The 19,664-nt window shown below is 44.0% G+C and overlaps 2 protein-coding genes across 2 annotated transcripts in view; both read left to right on the top strand.

The window, feature by feature from the left end:
• LOC145351570 (NACHT, LRR and PYD domains-containing protein 3-like) overlaps positions 1 to 1,550 on the top strand; it is a 48,942-nt gene extending 47,392 nt beyond the window's left edge. Inside the window, 1 exon segment of the mRNA XM_080201163.1 lies at positions 677 to 1,550. Within this exon segment, the coding sequence (XP_080057289.1) occupies positions 677 to 764 (88 nt within the window). The 3' untranslated portion in view covers positions 765 to 1,550.
• Positions 1,551 to 15,553: 14,003 nt separating this feature from the next.
• LOC145351311 (putative G-protein coupled receptor 139) lies at positions 15,554 to 19,065 on the top strand. The gene is made up of 2 exons (XM_080200934.1): positions 15,554 to 15,650; positions 18,167 to 19,065. Exons 1-2 carry the CDS (start codon positions 15,554 to 15,556, stop codon positions 19,063 to 19,065), a joined length of 996 nt encoding a protein of 331 aa, XP_080057060.1.
• Positions 19,066 to 19,664: the final 599 nt, after the last annotated feature.

The following is a 19,664-nucleotide window of genomic DNA, read 5'->3' as shown; positions in this document are numbered from 1 at the left end:
AGTCAGGGTTTGGATGATAGTTTGGGGCTGGTCATGTGGTTGGGGTCCAGTCAGATCTGGTTGAGTGGTGGGGGATTGGTGTCAGTCGGTAGAGTTGGTGAAAGTAGTGGGGTTGGGTTGACTTGGGAGTAATGAGGTTAGGTCAGAGATTGTTAGGTCACAGGTCAGGAGAGGTTGGGTCGAGTGTACTCAAGTTGGGAGGGTTTGTTACATTTGTTCAAGGGGATGGTTGGTGGGGAGGTAACGGGTTGGTGTGGTGGTTGGGGGACATTTGACATGAATCGGGGTGCCAGTAGTATTGTGGAAGACACAGTATGGTGGCCTTTATGGGGTGACTGGGGGACTCAGTTTTGGAGTTAGCCAGATAATAGACCAGGCTGTGCTTTCTAACATTACCTGAGTAACTATCAGTTAAGTTGTGTGGGTCCATCTGAACTCAGAATAAGAGATATGCACACAGGGACCTGGGCAGCAAGGAAGTTCCCAATGGAAATATAAACCTACGGGGCAATTCCCACGTAGGCCAATGTGTCAGGCTCTGATGAAGATATTCAGCCTGGTATCTGTACACTTGACAATCCAGCGACCAGAAGATTTGTCCCGTTAACTCCACTCTCCTGTTACTTACGTGTTGTTCAATCTATTTATTTCCTGTTTCATCTTTAATTTGTTTCAGCCTGAGGTTCAATCAGTTCAGTCCAAATGGAGAGAGACAATTGGAGTCACTGCAAGAATCCAGACCGGGACTGACTGTGGCGGTGTGAATATTGTAACTTATGATCATTTCTGCTCCCATTCTATGAACATTTGTGTCTGGTTTCCTGTCCCTCCCCCTTTAAGCGGCCGCGCCCCTATGGAAATCCTATTGGCTGTTTCCCGGTTTCCAGCTCGAGCTGAGTGTTATCTCCCATTGGACGTCAGAGGCCAAGCAACAGGGTCACGTGACTCGGCCGCCCGGCCCCACAGTGCTGCTTCTACAGGATATCTGGGGCTCAATGCTCCCCAATGGGACAGACAGGAAGGAGCCAGGGTGGGGATCAGTCTGGGCTACATTGGGACACTGACAATTGCACTCAGTATTCCTGGGTTTGAGAGTAAAGTACCCAGTGTTTCTGCTCAGTATCAGTGCCCAGTGACTCTGCTGGGAAATGAACCTGTGTGGAATCAGTATGGGGTTAGGGTCTGTTCATAGAGTCATATCTTCAGCTGGGATAGATCCCACCATCCAATAGGGACAAACGCCCACTGCATGGGGTGACCCAGGGAGAAAATCTTGTTGAGAAGGTTCCTGCAGGTTGTATAACTGGGGAATTGGACTGTAAGTGTCAGTGATTTTCTGCCTGCCCTCAGTAAGAAAACAATCTGGCCTATTGACATTGCTGTCATTTACACATTGAAGGGTGAATTTCTAAACAGCTGGAATGACACATGGGCCTGGAGTGTGTCAAATAAAGAAGTTGACCTGACCTGGTAAACTCTGTTGTATTGATACTATTTTCCAGATACTGATGGGCCTGCTGTACGTTACATCATTTCTTGTTCTATTTTACATTCCCCATCATATGTAGTTTGTTTATTTTACCCTGACTTTGGGGTGATAAAAACTGTATTCATCAGACTTCAAATATCAGCAAAACAGGAACCAACATACGCACCACCTACCGCTCACACAGAAAGATGGCCTGGTGTTAGATACCACCTGGAGCCACTGATCAAAGGATAGAGGGATTAGACTCTATGATTTAATGTAAAAGTCACAACTCAAAGGTCAGATTAATCACAGCATGGTAAAGAGGAATTTATACTATATTTTGGAAAGAATAGTGAACAGAAAGGTAAAAATATTCTAACAGTTTTCACATATTTTGCTGTCACTGGAACCCAATTAGTGGTCCTAACTTTCAAATGACAATGAAATAAATGGAGTAGATTTCAAGTCTCAGGGAGGAGAGTGCATTGATTATATTGCTGGACTAACAATCCAGAGATTATGGTAATAACCCAGACAACATGAGTTTAGATAGTTTTCTCTGGATGCTCTGGTTTCCTCCCACAGTCCAAAGATGTGAAGCCAAAAGAGAAAATGCTGGAAACTTTCAGCAGGTCTGGCAGCACCTGTAAGGAGAGAAAAGAGCTGAAGTTTCAAGTCCAGGTGACCCTTTGTCAAAGCTTGCCAAAGATGTGAAGGTTAGGTGGATTGGCTATGCTAAATTTCTCCTTAGTGTCCAAAGATGTATAGGTTGGGGGATTAGCGGGGTAAATGCATGGGGTTATGGGGATAAGATGGGGATGGGCCTGGCTAAGATGCTCTGTCGGAGAGTTGATGTAGACACAATGGGCTGAATGGCCTCCGTCTGCACTGTAGCGATTCTATGACAATTTGAGAATTTTAATCCAGTTTAATGGAAACTGGATTTTAGAAAGAAACTATTGTCGATGATCATTAATCTGTCTGAGATTTTGGAAAGGAAATGTGCTGTCCTTTCCTGGTGTGTTCTGTATCTGACTCCAGACCCTCTCCAATATGATTGACTGTTACGTTAGCTGCTTCTGAAGTGTCCTAGTATTCCACTTAATTTTATCAAATAGTCACATCAACAATTCAAAAAGACCCAGCCCAACAGCAACATCTCAGGGTAAGTTGAGCCAACAATTATAGTGACTTTAATAGTGAAATCCACAGCTGGGAAATGGATAGGAAAGAAACACGTCATTCTGGTGTAAAACTGGTGTTTCAAATCTTTGGAATGGAAATTGAAAGGTTTCTGTGAGGCTGCTGATTTCTAATGTCAGTTTCTCACCAGATCAGCGAATTGAAGGAAAAATATCTTTGCAGACACCGGGGAACTTTCCATATTTTCGTATTAGAGCAGTTGGGATCTGTTGTATCCACTTGAACAGACAGAGGGCGCCATAGATTAACATCTCATTGGTGAAAGCCACAGCCAATGGAAAAGAGAATTGGGCCAAGTACAAAAAGCACGGCCTATGTATTGTTCCCCAAAATCCCAAGACAATCAATAGTGTTGGATAGAAAGAATACTGAATGGATTAATTAAATTCCTAAATAATTGATACTAAATGAGTCTCCCTCCTCTGCAGTAATCTCAAACAATGATCTAAACTCTAATTTGAGAATCAGTGATCCAGGGAATGCTTTCTGATGGTGACAGGCTGAACAGACAACCTGAAATATTCATTATTTTCTTTATTCATTCATGGGATCTGAGCCATGCTTGGGTAAGATGCTCTTCTGGAGAGCCAGTGCAAACTCGATGGGCTGAATGGCCTCCTTCTGCACCCTAGCGATTCTGTGGTTCAGCTAGTGAGTTCCAAACACTCACTACCCTCTGGAAGGAAAGATCCATCCTCTTCTTCCCCTAATGTAGCTTTGTGAGCCAACAAGTGCAAGTTTCGTAGTCAAGGTAGCCAAGGGAACAGTAAAGAGAGAGAGAAGGCCTCGAGTTTACAATAGAACCATAGAACATTACAGCACAGAAACAGGCCTTTTGGCCCTTCTTGTCTGTGCTGAACCATTTTTCTGCCTAGTCCCAGTGACCTGCACCTGGACCATATCCCTCCATGTACCTCTTAAATGTTAAAAGTGAGCCCGCATTTACCACTTCATCTGGCAGCTCATTCCACACACCCACCAGTTTCTGTGTGAAGAAGCCCCCCACTAATATTCCCTTTAAACTTTTCCCCCTTCACCCTTAACCTATGTCCTCTAGTTTATTTCTCCCCTAGCCTCAGTGGAAAAAGCCTGCTTGCATTCACTCTATCTCTACCCATCATAATTTTATACACCTCTATCAAATCTCCCCTCATTCTCCAGGGAATAAAGTCCTAACCTATTCAACTTTTCTCTGTAACTCAGTTTCTCAAGTCCCAGCAACATCCTTGTAAAGCTTCTCTACACTCTTTCAACCTTATTAATATTCTTCCTGTAATTAGTTGACCAAAACTGCGCACAATAACTGCATTTATTTCAATGTACTTGAGGCTTAACAAGTAAAGCGGATAAGCTCAGAGCATTGATTGGCTCTGAGGACTGGGATATTATTGCCTGCTCCACCATTCAATGTTATCATGGCCGATCTCATCTTGACCTCAACTCCACCTTCCTGCTCGTTCCCAATAACTCTTTATCCCACTACTAACTAAAAACGTATCGAGCTTCTCTTTAATTTGTTAGTCCACTGGATTCTAGGGTAGAGAATTCCACAAAACTTTGAGTCATTTCTGTTTAAAATCTGCTACACGTTAGCCTAAAACTATGGCCTAGGAATGTCCAACAAGAGGAAACATTCAATCTACATCTACCCTGTCAATCCCCTTTGGCATCTTAGGTCTCCACTCATTCTTGTAAGCTCCAGCAAGCATAGGTCTAAACTACTCAATCTCTCAACATAAGACAAATTTTCATCCCTGGATTCATTCTAGTGAATCTTCTCTGAACTGCCTCTAATACATGTACATTCTTCCTCAAGTAAAGAGATTAAAACTGTACACAGTACTCCAGATGCAGTCTCATCAATGATCTATACAGTTGCAACAACACTTTCCTACATTTTTATTAATTTGTGGGACATGTTCAGAGGGCAGATGAGAGTCAACCACATTGCTGTAGTCCTGGAGTCATGTGTAGCCAGAACAGGTAAGGATGGCAGGTTTCCTTCCTTAACAACAGTGGTGAATCAAATGGGCTTTTCCGACAATTGACAATGATTTCATGATCAGCAATATCATAGAATCCCTGCATACATTTGGCCTATCGAGTCTGTACTAACCACAATCCCACCCAGGCTCTATTCCTGTAACCCCATACATTTACCCTGCTAATCCCCCTGACACTAGGGTCAATTTAGCAAGACGTCGACCTAACCCGCATATCTTTGGACTGTGGGAGGAAACTAGAGCACCCAGAGGAAAAACACGCAGACACAAAGAACACAGGACATTGAACATTACAGTGCAGTACAGGCCCTTCGGCCCTTGATGTTGCACCGACCAGTGGAACCAATCTAATGACCCTCTAACCTAAACTATTCCAATGTTATCCATATGCCTATCCACTGACCATTTGAACACCCTTAAAGTTGGCGAGTCCACGACTGCTGCAGGCAGGACATTCCATGACCTTACTACCCTCTGAGTAAAGAACCTACCTCTGACATCCGTCCTATAATTACCACCCCTTAATTTAAAGCTGTGTCCCCTTGTGTTAGCCATCACCTTCTGAGGAAAAAGGCTCTCACTGCCCACCCTATCCAATCCTTTGATCATCTTGTATGCCTCAATCAGGTCACCTCGTAACCTTCTTCTCTCCAATGAAAATAACCTGAAGTCCCTCAGCCTTTCCTCATAAGACCTTCCCACCATACCAGGCAACATCCTGGTAAACCTCCTCTGCACCCTTTCCAATGCCTCCACATCTTTCTTATAATGCGATGACCAGAACTGTACACAATACTCCAAGTGCGGCCGCACCAGAGTTTTGTACAGTTGTAACATGACCTCACGGCTCCGAAATTCAATCCCTCTACCAATAAAAGCTAACACACCGTACACCTTCGTAACAACCTTATCAACCTGGGTGCCAACTTTCAGGGATCTATGCACATGTACCCCGAGATCTCTCTGCTCGTCAACACTACTAAGAGTCCTTCCATTAGCCCTATATTCTGTACTCCTGTTATTCTTACCGAAGTGAATCACCTCACACTTTTCCGTATTAAACGCCATCTGCCACCTCTCAGCCCAGCTCTGCAGCTTATCTATGTCCCTCTGCGAACTGTAACATCCACCCTCACTGTCTACAACTCCTCCAACTTTGGTGCCGTCAGCAAATTTACTATTCCATCCTTCTACACCCTCATCTAGGTCATTTATAAAAATGACAAACAGCAGTGGCCCCAAAACAGATCCTTGAGGTACACCACTTGTAACTGACACAGGGAGAAAGTGCAAACTCCACACAGACAGTGACTGAGGCTGGGATTGAACCTGCGTCCCTGGTGCTGTGAGGCTGCAGTGCTATGCACTGTGCCACCAGTAGATTCTTGATTCCAGATTTTTTTTATTGAAATTCAAATTCCACCATCTGCCATGGCAGGATTCAAACCAAGGTACCCAGAACATAAGCTAAGTTTCTGGACTGATTGTCTGGTGGTAATATCGCTTGGCATCACCTCCCCAATTATGTTCAATTCCATTAGCAATAAATGCCAAAATTCCAGTTGCCTTCTTCACTACCTGCTGCAGCTATACACTAACTTTCTGTGATTCTTGCACAAAGATGCCCAGGTCCCTCTGCACCAAAGTGTTTTGAAGTTTCTTTCCATTTTGATAAGAAGTTGCCTGTTTATCCCACAGACCAAATGGATAAACTCATGTTATCCTTGTTAAATCTGCCAGATTTGGGCCCATTCGACTAACTTTCCTTATCTATTTTTAAATTTCTTATTCCTAATTGCAACTTCTTTTCCCACTTTTTTTTTGATTGCTGGGACCTGGGCATCGCTGGCTGGTCAGCATTCATTGCCCATCCCTAGTTGCCCTTGAGAAGTGGTGGTGAGCTGCCTCCTTGAAACGCTGCAGTCCATGTGCTATGGGAGTGACTGATGCAATCGAATGGCTTGCTTGGCCATTTAGGAGGGCAGATCAGAGTCAACCATGTTGTTATGGCTCTGGAGTCACATGTAGGCCAGACCAGGTAAGGACAGCAGATTTCTTTTCCTAAAAGGACATTAGTGAACATGGTTTAATGGTCATTGGTAGATTCTTAATTCCAGACCTTTTAGTGTCATGCAAATTGGGCTACAGTACATTCTATCCCTGCATCCAAATCACTAACATAGATGGATAGCCAAGAATTGACCTTTTTTATTTAAAATAGAACTATTATATCCACCAAGCTCAAACATAAGTTTGATAAGGTCCCCCATGCAAGACTTCTTGAGAAGGTGAGAGGGCATGGTATCCAAGGGGCTTTGGCCTTGTGGATCCAGAACTGGCTTGCCTGCAGAAGGCAGGTTCAGAGGAAGCACGCTGCTTCGCTCTAAGGAGATCAGCATAGATGGGATGCTGCAGAGTCAATGCTTCAACATGGAGCATGCACTGTTTGGACAGGCAGAGGGCCAGCTGCACATTCAATACTGACCGAGTGCTGCAAGCAGTTTTGGGAGTTTAGTACAGGGGGAATGCTACACTGTCAGAAGTTTGTTACTAGGGATAGATTCTCAATCAGAACAAAAGCTCTAGGGAGTATATTTAACTGTTGGAGACTCAGCACCGAGAGAACATTTGCATTGTTGGATGCTCAGCAATGAGAGAGCTGCATTTGGGTGGCACGGTGGCACAGTGGTTAGCACTACTACCTCACAGCACCAGGGACCCAGGTTTAATTCCGGCCTCAGGTGTCTGTCTGCATGGAGTTTGCATGTCCTCCTCGTGTTTCCTTCGGATGGTCCAGTTTCTTGCCACAGTCCAAAGATATGTGGGTTAGGCTGATTGGCCATGCTAAATTACCGCTGGGTGTCAGGGGGGCTGGCAAGATAAATTGAATTTGATGATCAGCCATGATCGTAATGAATGGTGGAGCAGACTCAAAGGGCTGAATGGCCTACTCCCGCTTCTAGTTTCTATGTTCCTATGTTTCAAAATATGTGGGGTTACAGGGGCAGGCCCAGAATGGGATTGTTGTTAGTGCAGTCTCGACGGTCACCTTCTGCATTCTAAGCTTTCTATGATTCTTGAGGGGCAGTGAACAAAGAACAACACAGCCTGGGAAACAGGCCCTTCGGCCCAACGAGCCCATGCCGCCATTTTAACATTGTGAGTGCCCTCCTCTACCCATGACCTTTGTCTACACCTATTGGGGAAGATTGAGGGAAGACTAATTTAGGGACAATTTGTTACACCAATCAACCTAAGAGCACGTTTTTCGGGATGTGGAAGGAAACCGGAGCACCCGGAGAAAACCCACGCAAGCACGGGGAGAATGTGCAAACTCCCGCAGACACCAGCCCAAATCCATGTATCTGCACAGCAAACAGTGATAGTCACTGAGCTGTCATGTTGCCTGTCAGATGGTCCAGTTTAAGTGTACACTAACGACGTGAAGCACTAGGCAACTCTCGAAGCAACACCCAAGAGCAGCCCTCGCACGACCCACCGCATGTATGCCCCTTGTTGGCCAACAAGACGGACCAAATCACCTGTGAATTAAAAGAAAACACATCAAAAAACATGCACAACTTAGACAGACATTGACGGAGAAAGCATTGTACACTTCGAGGGAATATTGAACAATTACAGCCCTGTTTGATAGCCAATAAAGTGCTGAGGCTGTAATGCAGCACTGATGGAGAGCTGCATTGTTTGACCAGTGATAGTAAGAGAGCGCAGCACTGCAGGAGGGTCGGTTCAGGTGGACGAATAGACTTCCAGGAGACTGTGTGTGTTAAAGGCATGCTTCGCTGTCGCAGAGTCTGCGTTTTGTTTGTGGATCCACACTAGTGGAAAACCAGTGCTGGCGAGTTCCAAATTATCTCTCAGCTCAGAATTTCAACAACTTCAATGCAGCATCTTGCTCTCATGCCCACATGCTCCTCAACAGTCTCCCGAGAAGTTAAGCACAAACTGGAGGAACAATATCTTCCAATTACATATGTTCCAGTCTTCTAGACTTTACAGATGCACGATAGAAAGCATTCTTTCTGGTTGTATCACTGGTATGGCTCCTGTTCTGCCAAAGACCACAAGAACCTACAAGGGGTCGTGAATATAGCCCAATCCATCGTGCAAACCCATCTCCCTTCCATTGACTCCGTCTACACTTCTCACTACCTTGGCAAAGCAGCCAACATAATTAAGGACCCTGCGCACCCCAGACTTTCTCTCTTCCACTTTCTTCTGGTGGGAAAAAGATACAAAAGTCTGAGGTCACATACCAACCGTCTCAAGAACAGCTTCTTCCCTGCTGCCATCAGATTGTTGAATGGACCTATCTCGCATTAAATTGATCTTTCTCTACACCCTAGCTATTACTGTAACACTACATTCTATGCTTTCCTTCTCTCTGAACAGTATGCTTTGTATGGCGCGCAAGAAACAATACTTTTCACTATATTAATACATGTGACAATAAAAAAATCAAGACATCGGTAAGGCCACACTTGGAATGCTGTGTGCAATTCTGGTCACCCTATTATAGAAAGGATATTATTAAACTAGAAAGAGTGCAGAAAAGATTTACTAGGATGCTACCGGGACTTGATGGATTGATTATAAGGAGAGGCTGGATAGACTGGGACTTTTTTCTCTGGAGCATAGAAGGCTGAGGGGTGATCTTATAGAGGTCTATAAAATAATGAGGGGCACAGATCAGCTAGATAGTCAATATCTTTTCCCAAAGGTAGGGGAGTCTAAAACTAGAGGGGATAGGTTTAAGGTGAGAGGGGAGAGATACAAAAGTGTCCAGAGGGGCAATTTTTTCACACAGAGGGTGGTGAGTGTCTGGAACAAGCTGCCAGAAGTAGTAATAGAGGCGAGTTTTTTTTGTCTTTTAAAAAGCATTTAGACAGTTACATGTGCATAACTGTCACATATGAACATAAGATGGGAACAGAAACTGTCAGGTATGGGCACAAATGAAAAGTGGAGCTTTTTCAAGGAACAAATACTGCGTGTTCTTGATAGGTATGTCCCTGTCAGGCAGGGAGGAAATGGCCGAGTGAGGGAACCATGGTTCACAAAGGAGGTTGAATGTCTTGTTAAGAGGAAAAAGGAAGGAAGAGTATGTAAGGATGAGAAAACAAGGTTCAGTTGGGTCGCTAGAAGGTTACAAGGTAGCTAGGAATGAGTTAAAGAAAGGGCTTAGGAGAGCTACGAGGGGGCATGAGAAGTCCTTGGTGGGTTGGATCAAAGAAAACCCCAAGGCTTTTTACCCTTATGTGAGAAATAAAAGAATGACCAGGGTGAGGTTAGGGCCAGTCAAGGATAGCAGTGGGAACTTGTGCATGGAGTCAGAAGTGATAGGTGAGGCATTGAATAAATACTTTTCTTCAGTGTTCACTAAGGAGAGGGGCCATGTTTTTGAGGAGGAGTGGGTGATACAGGCTGATAAGGATGGAGGAGATAGATGTTCTGAGGGAAGATGTATTAGCAATTTTGAAAAACCTGAGGGTCGATAAGTACCCTGGGCCAGATGGGATACATCCTAGGATACTTTGGGAGGCAAGGAATGAGACTGCAGAGCCTTTAGCTTTGATCTTTGGGTCCTCACTGTCCACAGGGATTGTGTCAGAGGACTGGAGAGTGGCGAATATTGTTCCCCACTTCAAGAAAGGAAATAGGAATGACCCTGGTAATTATAGGCCAGTTAGTCTTACTTTGGTGGTCGGTAAGTTAATGGAAAGGGTCCTGAGAGATAGGATTTATGACCATTTGGAAAGATAATCCAGGATAGTCAGCACGGTTTCATTAGGGGTAGGTCCTGCCTCACAAATTTAATTGAATTCTTTGAGGAGGTAACTAAGTGTGCGGATGAAGGTAGAGCAGTTGATGTGGTATACATGGATTTTAAAAAGGCGTTTGATAAGGTTCCGCATAGTAGGCTCATGAAGAACTTAAGGAGGTGTGGGATAGAAGGAAATTTGGCTGATTGGATAAGTAACTGGCTGTCTCTTAGAAGTCATGATGTGGGTATGCCGGCGTTGGACTGGCATAAACACAGTAAAAAGTCTGACAACACCAGGTTTTAATCCAACCGATTTATTTGATAGTAAACGCACAAGCTTTTGGGGTTAGTCCCTTCGTCAGGTGAATGGAGAACTCTCCGAAAGCTTGTGCGTTTACTATCAAATAAATCGGTTGGATTAAAACCTGGTGTTGTCAGACTTTTTACTGTGTCTCTTAGAAGACAGAGGGTGGTAGTGGAAGGAAAATTTTCAGACTGGAGGCCAGTTACCAGCGATGTACCACAGGGATCAGTGCTGGGTCCTCTGCTATTTGTGATTTTTATCAATGACTTGGAAGAAGGGGCAGAAGGGTGGGTTAGTAAATTTGCTGACGACACCAAGATTGGTGGAGTAGTGGATGAGGTGGAGGGCTGTTGTAGGCTGCAAAGAGACATTGATAGGATGCAGAGCTGAGCCAAAAAGTGGCAGATGGAGTTTAACCCTGATAAGTGCGAGGTGATTCATTTTGGTAGGACAAACTTAAATGTGGATTACAGGGTCAACGACAGGGTTCTGAGGAATGTGGAGGAACAGAGAGATCTTGGGGTTCATATCCACAGATCCCTGAAGGTTGCCACTCAAGTGGATAGAGCCATGAAGAAGGCTTATAGTGTGTTAGTGTTTACTAACAGGGGGTATGAGTTTAAGAGCCGTGGGGTTATGCTGCAACTGTACAGGACCTTGGTGAGACCACATTTGGAATATTGTGTTCAGTTCTGATCACCTCACTATAAGAAGGATGTGGAAGCATAGGAGAGAGTGCAGAGGAGATTTACCAGGATATTGCCTGTTTGGAGGGTAGGTCTTATGAGGAAAGGTTGAGGGAGCTGGGGCTTTTCTCTTTAGAGCGGAGGAGGATGAGAGGCAACTTAATAGAGGTTTATAAGATGATGAGGGAAATTGATAGAGTGGACGTTCAGAGACTATTTCTTCGGGTGGATGTGGCTGTTACTAGGGAGCATAACTATAAGGTTCACGGTGGGAGATATAGGAGGGATGTCCGAGGTAGATTCTTTACTCAGAGAGTGGTTGGGGTGTGGAATACACTGCCTGCTGTGATAGTGGAGTCGGACACTTTAGGAACTTTCAAGCGATTATTGGATAGACACATGGAGCACACCAGAATGATAGGGAATGGGGTAGCTTGATCTTGGTTTGGACATAAGAACATAAGAAATAGGAGCAGGAGTAGGCCATCTAGCCCTTCGAGCCTGCCCCGCCATTCAATAAGATCATGGCTGATCTGTCGTGGCTCAGTTCCACATTCCCGCCCTCTCCCCATAACCCTTAATCCCCTCTCTTATCAAAAACCCATCAACCCGCGTCTTAAAAATATTTAGCAAGGTAGCCTCCACCACTTCAACGGGCAGAGAATTCCAGAGATTCACCACCCTTTGAGTGAAGAAGTTCCTCCTCAACTCCGTTCTAAACTGCCCCCCCTTTATCTTGAGGCTGTGCCCCCTAGTCCTACTATCCTTTCTGAGCGGGAAGAGTCTCTCCACCTCTATCCTATCCATCCCATTCATCATCTTATACGTCTCAATGAGATCTCCCCTCATTCTTCTAAACTCTAACGAGTACAAGCCTAGTTTATTCAGCCTCTTCTCATAGCTCAAGCCCCTCAACTCCGGCATCAGCCTAGTAAACCTCCTCTGCACTCCCTCCAAGGCCAAAATGTCCTTGCATAAGTACGGCGCCCAAAACTGTACACAGTACTCCAGCTGCGGTCTCACCAATGCCCTATATAGCCGCAGCAAGACCTCCCTACTTTTATATTCAATCCCCCTCGCTATGAAGGCCAGCATCCCATTTGCCTTCCTGACCACCTGCTGTACCTGCAAGCTGGGTTTTTGCGACTCATGCACAAGGACCCCGAGGTCCCTCTGCATTGTCGCCTGCTGCAGTTTTTCTCCACGTAAGTAATAATCCTTCCTACCATTATTCCTACCAAAGTGGACCGCCTCGCACTTGCCAACATTAAATTCCATTTGCCAGTTCCTGGCCCATTCGCCCAGCCTATCTAGATCCTTCTGCAGACTCTCCACACCCTCAGTGCAATTTGCCGTTCCACCAATCTTGGTGTCATCAGCAAATTTCGACACCATACACTCGGTTCCCTCCTCCAGATCATCTATATAAATGGGAAATAGCTGAGGCCCCAGCACCGACCCCTGGGGCACTCCACTAGTCACCAACCGCCAATCCGAATAGCACCCATTGACCCCCACTCTCTGCCTCCTATTTGACAACCAGTCCTCTATCCACGCTAACACCCTACCCCCAACTCCATGTCCCCTGACCTTCTGCAATAACCTCTTGTGAGGTACCTTGTCAAACGCCTTCTGAAAATCAAGAAAGACCACATCCACCGGCTCTCCTCTATCCACTGCCCTAGACACATCCTCATAGAACTCCAGTAAATTTGTCAGACACGACTGCCCCTTAACGAAACCGTGCTGCGTCTGCTCTATCAAGCAATTCCCCTCAAGATGCCTCGCTATTTCCTCCTTGATGACGGATTCTAACATTTTACCTACAACAGACGTTAAACTAACCGGCCTATAATTCCCCGCCTTTTGCCTGGCACCCTTCTTAAACAATGGCGTAACATTAGCCGTTTTCCAATCTTCCGGCACTTGCCCGGAATCCAGCGACGTCTGGAAAATAACCACCAAGGCATCCACTATCACCTCCGCCATTTCTTTCAGAACCCTCGGATGCATTCCATCCGGTCCTGGGGACTTGTCCACAATCAGCCCCTCCAGTCTGTTGAGCACCGCCTCTCTAGTAACAGTAATGTCATTGAGACCCTCCAGTCCTACCACCTTTCCATCTCTAACACCCGGCAAATTATTCACGTCCTCCTCCGTGAAGACCGAAACAAAAAATTTATTCAAGACCTCAGCCATTTCCCCATCCCCTACCACTAAGTCCCCCTTCTCATCCTCTAAGGGTCCAACGTTCACCCTAGCCAGCCTCTTCCTTTTTATATATTTATAAAAACTCTTGCTATCCTTTTTTGTATTAAGCGCTAGCCCAGCTTCATAGTTTGGACATAGCTCGGCACAACACTGAAGGCCGAAGGGCCTGTACTGTGCTGTAATGTTCTGAAGCTGCTTTAAAGCAGAGGCCTTGAAATTTTACGTGTCAGAGAAAACAAGGTAAACTAACACGACCTGGTTCCTGGGAGAAAGGACTACAATTCCGAATATCAGCCAAATTGGAAACAAGGTAAACAGCAAGCACAGAAATTGGAAGAGAGAGTTCAACATGTTAGGCAAAGCTGGATAACATATGTGACAGCACACGGTACATAAAGGAAGAATTCAGAAGAACTGGAAATGCAAAATGAAAAAGTAGAAATTGCGAGAAGATTGATAAAAAGTGAACTAACATTAAAATATTATTTGTTTATGAATCATAGAATTTTTAGCACGGAGACAGGCCCTATGGCCCAAACTCGTCCATCCCGACCAAAAAGCCCATCTAAGCTGCCTGCCAGGGCAGCACGGTGGCACAGCAATTAACACTACTGCCTCAGAACACCAGAGACCTGTGTTCAATTCCTGGTGATTCCCTGTCTGTGTAGACTTTGCATGTTCTCCTATGTTTGCATGTGTTTCCTTCGGGTGCTTTGGTTTCCTTCCACAGTCTGAAAGATGTGCTGGTGAGGTGCATTGACCCAAATAGGTGCTGGAATATGGTGACTAGGTGAATTTCAAAGTAACTTCATTGCATGTAAGCCTTACATATGACTAATAAATAAACTTTTACTTTTACTTTACGTATCCCTTTAAATCTTTCCTATCCATGTACACCTTTTAAGTGTTGTCAATGTCCCTGCCTCAACCACTTACTCCAGCAGCTCATTCCACATACGCTCTCTGTGTAAAAAAAGTTGCTCCTGGGGTTCCCATTACATTTTGTTCCCCTCTTAAACCTATGTCCCCTAGTTCTCGATTCCTCAACCCTGGGGAAAAGACTGAGTACATTCACCCTATCCATGTCTCTCATGATCTTATGCATCTTTATAAGATCACCCCTCAGTGTCCTATGCTCCAGAGAAAAAAGTCCCAGCCTGTCCAATCTCCCGTTTATAAGTCAGTCCTATGAGTCCTGGCAACATTCTTATAAATCTCTTCTGCAGTGTCTCCAGTTTAATAACAACTTTCCTATAGCAAGGCATCCAGAACACATGCAGAAGCATCTTATTGGATTTGCTTTAGAATGCTAGACCTGATGATTTGTGTAATTTAACTGTTGCAGTCTAATACATTTCGTGTATGAAAATTTCTGGGTGCAGATAGACTATAAACTTAAACCCCATATTCATTCTTCTTTACAGTATTAAAATATTTTGGGATTGGCTTCCTTGTTAACTTTTTGTTCGATTTATAGATTCTGGCTGTCATTTCTCAGACATACAGATATTGACCAAACATCTACAAGTGGTAAAACATCTCGGTACGGTCCACTATAATCAACTCCCATCGTAGTCTCCATTTTGGCCAGCCCCCTTGTGAAAAGCTCCATCAATTTCCTGGAGGTACGGAACTTGTATTCTGAGACGTAGCGTTTATTCTGGTATTTGGCTATATATGTGCTGTGACATAAAATGCGTTTATATTCACCATTGTCAATGGTTAACATGACTTGTTTGTTCAGTGATGATAATCAATGTTTCTCTCCATGGATCACTCCCCTGTCACCTGAGAGTCCCACTCCCCTATTAATAAGGGCATCATTTCAGGGCCTCATTGCAGTGACAGAGCAAGCGCCGCGTCTGATCAAAAGAGGGACAGACTGCAAACATGGATGAGACTCTTCCATTAGATCACAAGATTGTAATTTTCCTCTTAGAAGTGCAAAAGGTTTACTATCCGATGCTCGCTCTTATTGGTATCCCTGGTAAGTCAGCAAGCATTTCTAAACAAAAATGTTCGTATTATTATGCTTCTTGGAGTTGGAGACCAAGTGTAGTGTGTCAAAATTCGCAGATGACACTCAGATGAGCGTCAGGGCAAAGTGTCCAGAGGATTATGATGTTCATGAGTGGCATGGACAGAGTGGATTGTCAGATGCTTGTTCCTAGGGTAGAAAAGTCACAAGGAGACATAAGTTTAAGGAGCGTGGAGAAAAGTTTAGAGGAGATGTGCGAGGCAAGTTTTTGGGTGGTAAATGCCTGGAACGCGCTGCGAGGGGAGATGGTGGGAGCAAGTATGATGGCGGCATTTACTAGATGAGTACATGAATAGGACGGATATGGAGGGATATGGACTCCGTAAATGCATAAGGTTTTAAATTAGGCAGGCATCATGATCAGTGCAGGCTTGGAGGGCTGAAGGGTCTGTTCCCGTGCTGTGTTGTTCTTTGCTCTTTGTGCATTGACACTAAAAGTCTGTAGAGGGAGATAGATAGTCTAAGTTAGTGGGCAAGGGTCTGGTAAATGAAATACAATGTTGATAAATGTGAGATCATCCATTTTGGTAGGAAAAACAGCAAAATGGACTATTGTTTAAATGATAAAACATTGCAGCATGCTTGCTGTGCAGAGAGACCTGGGTGTCCTTGTACATGAAGAATAAAAAGTTGGTTTGCAGATGCAACAAGTAATTAAGAAGGCAAATGGAACTTTGTCCTTCGTTGCGAGAGGGATGGAGTTTAAAAACATCAAGGTTATGTTGCAGCTGTGTCAGGTCCACACCTGGAGTACTGTGTACAGTTTTGGTTTCCTTACTGAAGAAATAATACTGGTGCTGGAGGGGGTACAGAGTAGATTTACTAGGTTGATTCCGGAGTTGAAAGAGTTGGCTTATGAAGAGAGGCTGAGTAAACTGAGACTATATGCATTGGAATTCAGAAGAATGAGGGGAGATCTTATTGAAACATACAAGATGATGAAGGGAGTCAACAAGATAGAAATACAGAGGTTGTTCCCACTGACAGGTGACACCAGAACTAGGCATCAGACTACGGGACAGCAGATTTAGGATTGAGCTGGGGAGAAACTTCTTCACCCAAAGGGTTGTGAATCTGTGGAATTCACTGTCCAGTGAAGCAGTTGAGAGTACCTGATTGAATATTTTTAAGGCAAGGATAGATAAATCTTTGAACAGTAAAGAAAACAGGCTGGCACGGTAGCACAGTGGTTAGCACCGCTGCTTCACAGCTCCAGGGACCTGCGTTCAATTCCTGGCTTGGACCACTGTCTGTGTGGAGTTTGCACATTCTCCTCATGTCTGCGTGGGTTTCCTCCCACAGTCCAAAGATGTGCAGGTTAGGTTGATTGGCCATGCTAAATTGACCGTAGATGCATAAGTTAGAGGATTAGTGGGTAAAATATGTATGCACATGGGGATAGGGCCTAGGTGGGATTGTGGTTGGTACAGACTTGATGGGCTGAATGGCCTCTTTCTGTACTGTAGGGTTTCTATGATTTCTATGAATTAAGAGTTATGGTGAGCAGGCTGGTAAGTGGAGCTGAATCCACAAAAGGATCAGTCATGATTTTATTGAATGGTGGAGCAGGCTTTAGGAACCAGATGACCTACTCCTGCTCTTAGTTATTATGTTTTCCCCATTTATTTATTTTTCTACTCATTCATGTTCCTGGCAAATCTCTGTACACAACTGCTAATGCTATCAGTTATGTGTCATCCTCTTCTTCCTTTTAATCAGCAATTTCAGCTGTTAATTCTACTCAGAAAATTTATTTTCTCTGCCTAAAATGTTGCTTCAATTTTACTTGAAATTATTATTCCAGGTTACCAGTACGAGCTGATTTCAGTATTTGCCATAATCTCACTTTCCCCATATTTTTAGCTAATATATTTCACATAGAATGACATAATTGCTTCGATTTAGAATTATAATTCCTCTTTGAGATTAGAATCCAGAAACTGTTCATTCAAGGTATTTTTTTAAACCAGCTTGGGCACTCAGATTTCGATATATTTTTCTCTCTCTGATTTTTTAAATCTGAATGATAGAGTTTCCTGCCCATCTGATAGATGGCATGGAGTTGAACGGTTGAAAACAATCTTGCCAGTTATGATCAGAAGCCAGATTAGGAGTGTATTCCACCGTTGTACATCAGACCAACGGGATTAGGACCAGGATTTGAACTAAAGATCGGTTACAATAATAGGGAAAATAAACATGATAACTCAACATCAAACATTGTCTGATTGCTTATAAACTACAGTTCCTAGGGTTTCTTTTACTCGCTGATATTGATTTCCTATTAATTATTGATTTCCCTGAATTGTAATCTTTCCCTGTAGCAGAACATCCCATGACAGTTGCAATCATGTTAGTACGTCACAGGAAACAGCACCATTTTTACTGCGTAGATAGCCAGAAAATCTGGTAAACTCCCTGCCAGTCTGACATATATTTTCTTACTTTGATGTGCTTCCTCACAGTTAACATCATGACGATTTTGATACTAATACGAGGAAAGTGCGACCTCTCGAAAAGTGTCACCCGCTACCTGGTGGCCATGGTATCAGCGGATTTATTGGTCATTATCATGGACCTTATACTGAGGCAGATTCCAATTCGCTATTGGACACATTTCACGTTCTTGTATTCCGTTCCTGTGTGCAATATCCACGCCGTTCTGCTTTACGTAGCCACCGATTGCTCTGTTTGGTTCACCGTCACCTTCACCTTTGATCGATTTGTGGCCATCTGTTGTCAAAAGTGGAAAAATAAATATTGCACGGAGCAAGTGGCGGTTATTGTTCTGGGAATGGTCAGTCTGCTGGGCTGTGTGAAAAATATCACCTGGTACTTTATGTTCACGGACCTGTATTGGCTTGTGAACCTCCCTTGGTTTTGTCAGGTCGCAATCAATGTTCGGGAATCACGTGTCTGGGCAGCAATCGAGTTCCTTCATTATATCCTAACCCCATGTATTCCATTTGTTCTGATTTTTTTGCTCAATGTTTTAACCGTCAGACATATTTTAGTGGCTAGCAGGGGCCGCAAGAGACTCCAGATGCACAGCAGTGGAGGGAGTCCTAGTGATCCAGAGATGCAGAATCGAAGGAAGTCCATCATTTTACTATTTCTTATCTCAGGAAATTTCATCCTGTTGTGGGCAATGTTTATGGTCTATTCTGTGTCAAATAGATTATGGTATGTTGGGTACAGGATAGTAATTCTACCATATTTTGTACAAGAAATGGGATTCATGCTCCAGCTCCTGAGTTGCTGCACAAATACTTGCATTTATGCTGTGTCACAGACTAAATTCAGAGAGCAGTTCAAGAATCTAGTGCAATTCCCCTTTACTTTAATGTTGACATTCATTAAATAATTGTAAGAAATGAACATTCTCCTAGTTCTAAACTCAGTATGTTTACATATTGAGTACATGTTGCTATCCCACGTGGGATCAAGTTTAGACATTAATATCAGTACACTTATTCCAGAGCCACACACTGGTCAATAAAACACTATGTATGCACTTTTAGAATTGAATCATAAAAACTTCACAATCTTCAGATTTAATGATAAATTGATCACTAATGTAGAACATGTATTCCTCAAAATGTTGTTGAGACAAGTTCAACTGAAATCCAGTGTGCTCTCTCAGCTGGGTTTAAAGTGCCCCTAAGCCCAAGGAGGTGGCAACGTTGGTTAGACCGCACTTGGAGTACTGCGTCCAGTTCTGGTCACCTTACTACCAGAAGGACGTGGAGACCCTGGAGAGAGTGCAGAGGAGGTTTACCAGGATGCTACCTGGTATGGAAGGACTGAGTTATGAGGAAAGATTGGATAAACTGGGGCTCTTTTCCTTAGAAAGACGGAGATTAAGGGGGGATTTGATAGAGGTGTATAAAATAATGAAGGGTATAGATAAACAGTGGCAGGCTTTTTTCTAGATTGGAGACGAATGTCACGAGGGGCCACGGG

Source organism: Carcharhinus amblyrhynchos, chromosome 13 (assembly GCF_965287045.1).
Source record: "Carcharhinus amblyrhynchos chromosome 13, sCarAmb.v2.hapA, whole genome shotgun sequence".
In the NCBI taxonomy this organism is placed as follows: domain Eukaryota; kingdom Metazoa; phylum Chordata; class Chondrichthyes; order Carcharhiniformes; family Carcharhinidae; genus Carcharhinus; species Carcharhinus amblyrhynchos.
Note: the sequence above shows the minus strand (reverse complement) of the source record. Positions and strands in the feature narration are given on the sequence as shown.

Bases quoted from the DNA above. Each gene is read 5' to 3' on its own strand.
- LOC145351311 (XM_080200934.1), top strand. From the start codon at position 15,554: ATGGATGAGACTCTTCCATTAGATCACAAGATTGTAATTTTCCTCTTA. The intron at 15,651-18,166 runs GTAAGTCAGCAA...GCTTCCTCACAG, and splicing joins CGCTCTTATTGGTATCCCTG to TTAACATCATGACGATTTTG.